General features: G+C 36.5%; 1 protein-coding gene across 1 annotated transcript; it reads right to left on the reverse strand.

Annotated features, from left to right (window-relative positions):
- Positions 1 to 4394: 4394 nt before the first annotated feature.
- aqp3b (aquaporin 3b) lies at positions 4395 to 11122 on the reverse strand. Its single transcript, XM_079585301.1, has 6 exons — positions 10919 to 11122; positions 7329 to 7455; positions 6520 to 6657; positions 6278 to 6396; positions 5810 to 6027; positions 4395 to 5716 (listed from the first exon to the last, which is right to left on the reverse strand). Exons 1-6 carry the CDS (start codon positions 11024 to 11026, stop codon positions 5527 to 5529), a joined length of 900 nt encoding a protein of 299 aa, XP_079441427.1. The 5' UTR covers positions 11027 to 11122; the 3' UTR covers positions 4395 to 5526.
- Positions 11123 to 11446: the final 324 nt, after the last annotated feature.

Genomic DNA, 11446 nt, shown 5'->3' on the forward strand with positions numbered 1-11446 from the left:
TCTTTTAAACGGGACAGCAGTTTTGGGATGTTTAGTTTTGTGATATGAATATGATGTTGCCTTTTTTTATTTGAAGTTCTTAGATTTAGTTTGAGCCCACCATGTCTTTGACATTGACTGACATGTGACCCCCTATTTGCCTCAGCATACATATTTATTAATATTTACTTAGATGTCTCTTACATATCACTGTCAACCTCATAGCTTTGATAATTCATAGCTTTGTGTGACCAAAATACCATATTATGTATTCAATAAAAATGTTCCACTTCAGTGGTCTGTTAATGTGTTACCTGATCATTCGTGAGTTGCATCAGATCACAAACAAATCATTTAAACCATATCAACTTCATTTGAGTTTGTAATGACATGATAAGTAAATGATGACAAAGTGTTTTTTGGGGTAAACTTCTCCATTCGATGTACCTATTTTTGTTTGAAATTTGCAAAATGTAAATAATGAGTCAATAAATCCTTAGGTTAGTTGCTAAATATCGAACCTTCAGGAAATCACACATTTAGAAAAAAGCAGAACAGAGAAGAGTCTGCTGACAAAATGAGAACGCGACAGAGCTTGTAATAAAACAAGAATCAACATTGGCTTGACTGTTTGTAAATTGCGAGAAGTGAAGGATTTGAAATGTTGTAAAAGCAAGATAGTGTTTGTATTACTCAAAGGTGAGTAAGGTATTTTACTGAACAGATACATTTCCATATGTAGCTCTCTAACAGAGTTTATTGTAAAGCATTATCTATTGTGAAGGGTCATTTCATTATGGTTGTAGCACTGTGCTGGAATTTATTTTCAATGTGGGTACCATGTGGGTATAGCGACAGTAACGTCTTCAGCTCAGCTTGAGATACTTTCCATCTAAACTCTCTTAAGCCTATAAATGAATGTTTTATGAGCATAAGGATAACCATATTCATCCGCACAGACAGTCATGCAGAGCCGAAGCACACCCAAAACAACGTTCTTTCGCAAAATGCATGCAGTTTTGTTTTTTAACTGCTAGAGGGACAAAAGTTACATAGTGTACCTTTGAAAAGGAATTGAAAAAACATTAAATTAATCACGATTGGTTATTTTAATCTATCTGTTGTCTTGTATGTTTAATCATGCAAAGTCTAAATCTATGTACCCCCTGCGGTACAAGCACAGTCCCTGCTTTACAGGTCACATTTCAGCATGAATTAATTTACATACAAGCATTGATTTGCAATTATTTTTTAATGTCTGCCTTATTGACAGCTACATCCATGCCTCATATACCCTTTCAGAATGCCATTGTTGGGGGTCTAGGATGCTGGGAGTTTGATTGACATCAGATCTGTTTGGGAATCCACGTTGCTGAAAGGCCATGTCGTTTAGGAATTCCAAATGTCAAGCGCCTCTCTGTAGTTTGAGCAGTGGGTGGGGACCAGAGAAGCAGTTTCTCAGCGACAATTTATGTCACCACCGACATTTAGTTCAAATCTCTGAGAGATTTTTTTTCTTCACCACAGTTTGTGGTGAAAGAATAGAAACGATTCTGACAAATGGTGGTCGTGAAGGATTTACAATATGGATGAAATAGTAGATAGATATATTTTAAAGTTTGTGGTGGTTACAAAAATCTATCGTCAGAGCTAAGCACCCACCAGTAGTTTCCTGATTGCTTAAGTGGATGACATAAAACTTTTAGTCAAAACCAAGAACTTCTAAAAAACACTGTGCATGAGATATTTTCTAACATGATCAGAATGTTCCTGGATTTTACACCTCAAACTATCATTGTGTCTGAAATTGCAGTTAATGTTCCTTCATAACATTCCTTGTATCCACATCATGGGGTAATTTTTGCAAAAAACAAAAAACAAAACTGTCATTCAACACAAAGTGTTTGGCATGGAAATGGATATGACAATGTTGATAAGTTTGGTCCTGGAGGAATAGTTCTGCTACGCTGCTGCTGTTGGTTATTCCTGCTATAATACATATGCGACACGCTGCTGTAAGCAACAGTGAGCTCATTGGCTACTGATACAGCAGGAACCAATCAGCTGTGCCCTATGAATGATGCATTACAAGCAGATTGAGCTAAGGACCTATCAGCCTGTGCCACCTAATGTTTCATGACAGAACTTTATATAGGTGTGTCAAACTGGTGTAAATCACCATTCTGTGGTAATAATTATTGAAGCGACATAAAATGTATACATTTGAGACTTTAAAAGGTATTTTCTATAGTTAACATTATATACATAAACAAAATATAACAAATAACATCAACAAAAAGATTATAGTTTTGTTAGTAAACAGTATAAGACAAATTATGTTCCACAAGCCTTTCTGGACCTGTATAGCTTACTTAATTTTTTCATTTCTTCCAGTGAATCATTAAACTTCTCGGGTGACATATGCTGGACTTCTCCAATCATTTAGTCTGCTTAAACACCACCCCTTTCTTACAGTTGACTGCAAGCTTGTAATCAGACCTGCCTCCAACCAATCAACAACCAATGGATAGAACCAAGACTCCGCCCTACTTTTTTCGATAATCCGTTTCACTCAGATGTACATCATCATCACGGACACCCTTTCACAGACTGTAAAGACGTGTTATTAACATTATAAATTCAACAAAGTAAAATGTTCATTTAAAAAAAAAAAACTTAATGTACATTTTTAATGCTATATATACTTTGTAGTTTCTTTACATTTACATACAGTAATAGAAAACTGGTTAACGCTGTTGCGTAAGTGTACCTTTCCATCTTCCCAACATAATCAATCTCTCCATATTTTTTCTCTCTTTTGGGAAGTTATAGACACTCTATCGCATTTTTTTTCTTTTGCTATTTGTGAAATTGGCAACTATGCTATACTAGAACTTTACCCAACTATGATGACTTCCTCTTATGAGAACCCTGTAAATGTGAAAAGGTCCATATGGAAGAAAACATCTGTCATTTACTATGTCTATATCATTGTGATCTTGTCTGACTATGAATCAAGAACCATGCGTAATATGATCCCCAGAGTTTGAGTTTTAACAATAATTCACAATAATTCCAGACTAAGCTCACGCCTCAAATGATTATTTTAAGCAGAAAGATGGGGTACTACATCAAATAGCAAAAATCATCGTTCCATTTCAAGTGCAGATCTGGGAAACAGTTTGAGATATTTCAGTTTATACTGTCAGTCATTTTCCATTTCGGGCTTGAGGGCATAACAAGCAATTTTGTATCCGTTTTCTTTCATGATACTGACTCTTGTCTAGTGTACTTGACATGGACGAGTAATGCAATCAGCAGCAACAACAGTTGTCATGGGAACCTCACTCGATCTCAAGAAAGATAATAGTCAGAGAGGTTTCATGTGTTTTGATATACAGACTATAATGGACAGATGAAAACAAAAATCAGCAGGGACTGCAAATGTTAGTCTAAACAAAATCATATTTATTAAATTCCCACACGGTGGGTACTATTTAAGAAGCGTGGTCAAATGTACATGTGTGGTATGAGGAAAAATGACTGACATTTTATGTCGTGCTTTAAAACATCCGAATAAACCTCAAGAATTTGGTACATTTGTGGATGGAGCCTACTGCCGTTCTGAACCGTGCTGAAATCCAGAGACGACAAGAAAATTGGTTTAATGGTTTCAAAAGCCTCGATTAGCTTGCCTCAAATCTCATCCCAAACTCCCAAACCCAATTCCACAAACATTCTTCTTAACGACTGCATTCATTTTCTACAAACCTACGAAACGACTCTGCGAGTGCTCATTGATTTAAGATTCATGGTCTGGGTTATCTCAGTCCATCTCATGCCAATAAACACGTCTCTTATTTTCATTCTCTATTTTCCCCTTCACTGAGCTAAACAGACACTGCAATCTTTCCTTTCCATTTGGAAGATTTACATGAGAGTGAGTTGTGATCAATGCATATAAGATTTTACAATTTGCATTATTTTACGTGATATACCTAAGAATGCATGGGCCTAACTTTTATTTGTGTCAGAAATAATCTCAACATCCATATGTACAGCACCAGTGAGGTCGGCAGATATAAAAAAACACTTATATCACTCATATTGAATGCTTAAATTAAATTAGTATTCGTTCATTTAGAGATATGGCAGATCCCCTCTGCAGGTTTAAAAAACAGATTTGATTCAGTGTGCATTAAGAAATTATATATTTCTCTTCTTTTCCCAATAGGGGAAACTTGAATCTTATTTATTTGAAAGAGCTTTATAAGCTTCATAAGTTTTATGCGCTGCAATGCCATTAAGTCATATTTAAAGTTTGTTGGTTTGTTTGGTTACAGCGTGATCATTTTATTTCAAGCAAGTATAAATCGTGTCTGCAGTTTTGAATTAAATTACAGCTCTTTTGTTTTACTCGCATTGTGTTTATTGCCATAAGCAAGCAGTGGTTTGTGACAATTGACTTCAACCTGCCCACTCAATTCTGACTGGAGACCACGAAGAAAACAGAACAGGTTTAATCCTGTTTGTCAACAGACACTTCTAGATTTGTTACAAAATGTCACAGCAGACATGGATTTGTACTGTAATTCATACACATATTTGCGTTATTCTGCAATGTTATTCAATGACAAAGGAGCCTTGCTTCTCCTTTAGAAAATGTTTTACTGGACTGAATGATGCTAATATATAATGAGCAACTATGAATGGACATCAAAGGCATCGCTTTCAGTTAAATGGCCAGATCATTTCAAAAAAATATTTTTTTGCGTGATGTTTCTCATTTAAAAATAATACAGATCCACTGGAATCTTAATTCCTTACCAAAATGCAGTTTATTTTTAAAGAGCACAATTATGAATGAGCACAAAATATTATATGCATATATTCAGAGTAAACTCATTGACATTTTCCCAGAACAGAGACAGGCACATAATGCAACAAAATATACTTGCAAAACAAATACATTCCCAACAATGTAAACAGAACTGAATTTCTCACTGCATAATTGCTCATTATTATTCACTGATAATACAATTGGAATGGTAGCGAAACAGGTATTTTCATGATTTTGATGCAGTATTCATTAGGGTGAAGATTTTCATAAATCATATCCCTTATTCATAATTATTCATTATACAGATAGAAGCGTTAGAGATAAATGAACAGGTGACGACAACTGACTTGTTAGTAGATTGGATTCATTAATTTGGCTTTTTTTTTAATAAGTTGAAAAGGATAACTAAGTTTATGTATAAAACACAAAGGTTCTGATCAGGATCATTATAGTGATATGTAAATTACGATTCTCCAATTAAATTGTTTGGATATCAACTAATTGTGCATACAGTACAAAAATATGACTAATTAGTTTGAGTCTTAACTCAAAGAGCACATCCGTCTAGATGTCCAAAGTTATGATTTAATGTGGATCTTGCCAGTCGAAAATGTGCAAAAATGCACCATTTTGCTACTATATTGTCATGAAAGCTGAATTTATTTTTAGAGGCTAAACTAAAAAAATGACTCCATTTGACCCCGGATTTATGCTGTCTCCTTCTCAGAAACAGCAGTGAGTTTGAGTCTGTCCTTCTGTTCCCTTTCCACTGCTTCCCTTCTGTCTCTTTCTTCTCCTTCCACATGGCATCCCACCATCAGCTGATACACCATCACACCGAACACGGCACCAATGAATGGGGCAAAGATTGGCACAAAGGACCAGTAAGAGTTTGCACTGTGGTAAATGAAACACATATCAGTGTTAGAGATGATTTCAATAGTGAAATGGATGGAAAGGAATGTATATAGTAAACCATATGTGACTTACGAGAACACCTCCGAGCCCCATCCAGCAATTGCGGTGAAGATCCGAGGTCCCAAATCTCTTGCTGGGTTCACAGCATAACCCGAGTTAAAACCCATGGACTGACCAATCACCAGAACCACAAAGCCCACAGTAAAGGCCTCCAGTCCTCGTGGGATGGGGTTATTGTAAGGGTCAACAATGGCAAGGATACACACGATCAGAGCTGCCGTGCCAATTATCTGTGTTGAAAGGGTAGTTCACTCAATGAAAACTCGGACATCAGTTACTCACCCTCATGTTGTTCCAAAAGTGACTTTCTTTCTTCTGTGTGACACAAAAGATAATATTCTGAAGATTGTTTTTGTCCATATACAATGAAAGTCAAGGGGGTCCAAAACAACATTGGACCCCATTCACTTTCATTGTATGGACAAACACCGAGACTTCCTTCAAAAATTGTTTCAACGAATGCTGATTTCTGGTTCGAACCTGATCGAAGAAGCCGTTGAGCAAAGTAAGGTGTTTAGAAGGGTATGTAGCAAATATTCCAGCTGTTGCATTGTCCCCTACAACGATTAGAGAACCTTGTCCAAAGTCCCAAATTGCATCTGCAAAGCATCAAGTGAGCATAAGTTATAGAAACATCTTCATAAACGGACTGACAAAGGATGTGGACTGAGAAAAATGTGGATTATTGACTACCAAAATACTTGAACAGTCCTAAAACCCACCAATATACATGCCAAATATTATTCCTGAGCCAAGAAAAGCCCCCAGAGTCTGGGCCAGGAAGTACACGGGAAATTTCCTCCAGGGCTCTCTCCCCAACAAACAGAGAGCAAAGGTCACCGTGGGGTTTATGTGACCTCCTGTAAAATACAAAGTTTCAACATGTCGATACGATACATTTGAAATCAGATCTTCACAGAACACAATGACACAATGCTATAGACTCTCACTTTACACTTTTATGGCTGGTTTGGTTCATGCTTATTAAGCCTAAACCAGGATTAAACTTCAAAAATTCAACTTAAACATTTTCATAACCTTTTTAGCCATGGGGTTTGGGCTTAATCTATGTCTGGGAACTTTGTTTTTCAACTGTCTGCCACTTCCTTCATTCAAGACTTCACTTATAGTCCAAGACTTCACTTATAGTCCAAACACTCATTTCTTTTCATTATTCTTCTGTTTAAAATGTTAAAGTCAAAACTGCCAGAGTTGATGTTGTCTGATATTGTCCTGGTTTTCATCAAAAATGGAACTGGATGTTCCAGGTACGAGTGAACTTTAACCACGAGTCAACCCTTGACTCCACCCAATAATATCTGAAAATAAAATGTTCTAAATGTAGAAAAGAATGTAGTATATTTTCTGGTGAATGTTTGGCTGAAAGCCTTGACGTTTTAATATGTGGTTCTGAGCTGTATGTGACTCACTGCTTTGAAATGTCACATCTGAATTCTGAAATTTCCTGTGTTCTCCCAAAAAAAAAAAAAAAAAAATCTGACAGTTTTAAGAGGATTATGACCAACTTTACCTGAGACTTGCCCACAAACCAGGATTCCCAACATAGCGGCAAACCCAAATGCAAAATTCACCGTCAGAAACATTCCATGAGAGCCTCCGCTTAAAACCAGCTGGGCGACAGCACCACAGCCAAACATCTGTAAATATAGAGACATTAAGACATTAAAAATGGAAATCCAATTAACCATTTGCTCAGTTTTTGTCTTTTGTGTGTGACTTCACATCAAACATAAGATGGCGTTCCTAAGCTAGATACCTAACAAAGTTAATTAAGCTATAGATTAGGATAGAATTTCAGCAAATAAACCTCAATTTAATGAAAATGACCTGCAAGGTCAGAGCCATCATTGAATGATTGCAAGTTTTAGTTTGACGTATTCCGTTTTCGCAGAGCTAGACATCCTTGGCCTCACATACCTGTTTTTCTTCGAGGACTGCTATGGAAGAATGCAAAATGTTATGTGCATCATGTGGATTTGATAGATAATGTGTGTATGAGTATGTGTGTACTTGCCCTGTCTTCCATTGTTGCCCTCTAGCCTGTCTGTGTTTGCCAGCCGTTATTGAGTCGCATGATCAGCCTCTGAATGGGGGGTTTTCAGACCGCACAGTACCATCAGAAAACAACAGATGGGCTTGGGGGGGCTCTATTTTTCTACAGATATTGCTGCTCTGAGTCTTAGTTTTCAAATGAAAACAGATGATGAGATATGGTTTAACCTGTGATCCCCCTGTGGTGTGTCAAATTTATTCCGGATATGGGCTGTCTTGAATTCTATATTGTCGACACTGTTGTGCAACTCTGGTTGCTTTTGCCTACCTGCTAATTGCGTTGTAGTTGCACAAAATACGAGATGTTTTACCAGGTGATGATATATAATAAAATATTGTTCTGTTGAAGTGAAAATTAGTCTCAGTAGCAACAACTTTTCTCTTGAGCTTTAGCAGAAGAGTAACAAATTAACAGCTACAATCGGAGATGTCTGATACTAACAAAACACAATATTTTCCAGTTATTGTTTTGTTTTGTGTTCAGTGGTTTAATTAGACTGGGAATTTAAGGTAAAATGTAATTAATTGTCATGGCGTTGGAGAAATCAACTAGCTAGTCACGACTGTTTCCCGAAACCGTATGTCGCAAAGTATCGTTCAACCACGTTGGTTTATGACGTCTCGCACGTGGTGGACTAATAACTTATTTTAATTAATCTGTTTGAGATCGAATTAACGCTCGATTTTGTCATATAAGTTACAGACATGGCATCTGAAGACCATTAAAAAAAATTCTCAGTTATTTTGCTTTATTACCAGACTCAATATTTGGCTCGTTCTTACATAGTAGAGCTCGTTCGCACATGCGCAGTCTTCAAAAACGGTGCTTTAAATCTCTTGACAAACTAAAAGACGTAAATTACATTTGTATGTATTCTAAATAAATAACACGGGTTGTACTGAACGTCAGCTTGCTTATTTTGCTAAAGATACGGATTTATTCAGTCTACATCTCATGTAAACTAGAAACTCTGCTTCTAACCACAGCTCGAGAGCTGTCGTTCCAACCACACAAGTTTGCGATGCTGTTTGCGAACGTTCGTTGGAACGATGGTTTCGGGAAACACCAAATCGTTGAACTATGCTGATAACGACGAAACTTGCGACCATAGTTGGCTAACGATGCTTTCGGGAAACGCACCCCTGGCTTATTTTTCTCTCTGAAAAATAAGAAGCTGTAAAAAGTGATCAGTTGACTTTACTAAAAAGTAAGGAATTAGTTGCAATTATAAGCAATTACATTGCCTTAAAATGATTAAGTAACAAACTTCATGCGTAATTGAAAAAAATTAAGTTATGTGAACTTGACAATTCCAAGTTTATTTCCTTAAATTTTAACGCAACGGGTTACCTCACTTTTTTAAGTTAAGTCATTTTATCAAAAAAAGCTTCTTTTTTTTCAGAGCCCGTTTGCTTGAGTTTTAAAAGAAGTTATTACTCCACCACGTGCGTGACGTCATAAACCAAGGTGGTCGACTACTTTGCGACAACATGGTTTCGGGAAACCGTCGTGACTAGCTAGTTGATTTCTCCAACGATGCTTCGTATGGTAGTGTAACAGCGAGTTACGTAGTAACAGATTTGAGGGGCAAGTTGACACTTTATTTCAAGTTTAGGCTTAAAACCAGGGTTAGGTGCTTAATTTAATTAATTTCCCTTTGAATTTAGGGATAACTTATGGGTAGGTTTAGGGGTAGGGATATGGATGTTGATCCATGTTGCACTTGGTTCTGCATCATAGTTACATGTACTCAGGTCCTGTGCTCTCATTTCACTATACCCAGGCCCCAGTTGATTCTAAAATAATCTGATCGGATTTCGGCTATCAGATAGGATCAAATCTTAAAAATGGGCTGTAAAAAAATAAATAAAAAATAGGATTAGATTACAAAATTCAATCTTGGTTTTGATCTGGATCAAATCTTCAGTTTGTATTCACATTTTTTTAAGTAAGATTGGGATACCTTTGATCCAAAAAAAAAAAAAAATCAGGATTATCCTGATCTCAGCAGAAAGAACTCGAGTTCTTTGCGAATGAACACAAAGTTTCTTGTGAGAGAACACAAAAGCATTCAAATTTATACATTTTGTCCCATTTCATATTTTTTTCCATCACCATCCCTTTAGTATCTCCATAGGGGTCTAATTGTTTAAAGGAAATTGAAAATGGAAGGGGAAATGGAAAATGTTTGTTTGTTGGTTTCTCTCTTTCAGATAAAACTCTTAAAGTGACCCAACATTGACTCTTCTACCTGTTGTTCTTTGCATAGATAGCAGCCTACATTGTGAAATTCAGATTTTTGAACAACTGGGCACATGGCATGAAATGGCCCACTGTCTAATTGGCTATCAGGACTTGCTCATAACTCCCATTGTGTCATCTCACAGTCAGTTCTGCAAAGGAGACATTTTGCTACAAAAAGTTACAACATTAAAGCTTATTTTAGCTTTGAAGATTCATTGGTTTAATAACCATTATTGGCCAAAGCTGAGAAAAAAAAGAGTAAGATAAAGTAAGTACAAGTATAAAGTATAACAAATAGGTACTTATTATTATAAAAGGGTGGGCAAAAGAGAATAAAATATCTCTCTGCAAATCATAAAGAAGTAAAACTCCCTTCAGGTATAGCTAAATGGGCTTTTCAGGAGATGAAAGCATATAGATAATTTTTTATGTATTATATGCATGTATCCCTTCCACATTCTCGACAATAAATCAATCTTTGCACCATTAGTGATTGATTTATCGTCCATCTATCAAGCTTAGTGCTTTTACAATACAATACGTATATTTTGAAGTATACAATAAAAACAGAAAACTATAGAAAATGTGCTTTTATAGAGTATAAACACATAAATGTGTCCAAACCTCAACACCTGCAAATCATATATAGGCACATTCCTGGATAGTAACACTTTTTAATTGTTTACGATCCTCTCAAAATAAAAAAAAACTGCTTTACAATAAGGATCCAAAACGGACACATGTTTTTTTCATGATGTCTCATCACTAACTCATCAATGACAAAAACAACAAAAGTGTCTCACCACTAGAATGAGGGTGCCAAGACATTCTGCCAGAGCCTGTCGCATCAGCATGTTCCGCACCTGCAAGGTCCGCGCCATCTTTTCCAGAAGCACCTTCTGTCTTCCCATAATGCCTCAGGATAATTTAAAGATGATGATGGGGTTTAATGATGAGGATGAAGGGCACTGGGTAAGTGATCCTGTACAACTATTCCTAAAGAGTGCGGGCCCTATATTTGCTTCTGAAGGTCCCGCCCTCAGTCAATAAAAAACAAAAGCAGCATTCCTACAACTTTTTTCCCTCCCTCCCTCTTCCCATCTCACTTACACACATTTTTCTTGTACTTTTTTCATGTCAGACTTTTTTTAATAAATGTGTGTGAGCACTGGGATAGAGGGGGGTCTTCTGCGTCAAATATATAATATGTCTAAATATATGTTTCTTAAATCTGGTTCTGAACGGCCCTCTAGGGTTTGGTGCACAAAAACCTATATTGGTTCCACCAGTGTTTTTTCTTCACTGTGTGGATTGTAGCTCCATAGCAGGCA

Source organism: Phoxinus phoxinus (assembly GCF_949152265.1).
Source record: "Phoxinus phoxinus genome assembly, chromosome: 17".
Classification (NCBI taxonomy): Eukaryota; Metazoa; Chordata; class Actinopteri; order Cypriniformes; family Leuciscidae; genus Phoxinus; species Phoxinus phoxinus.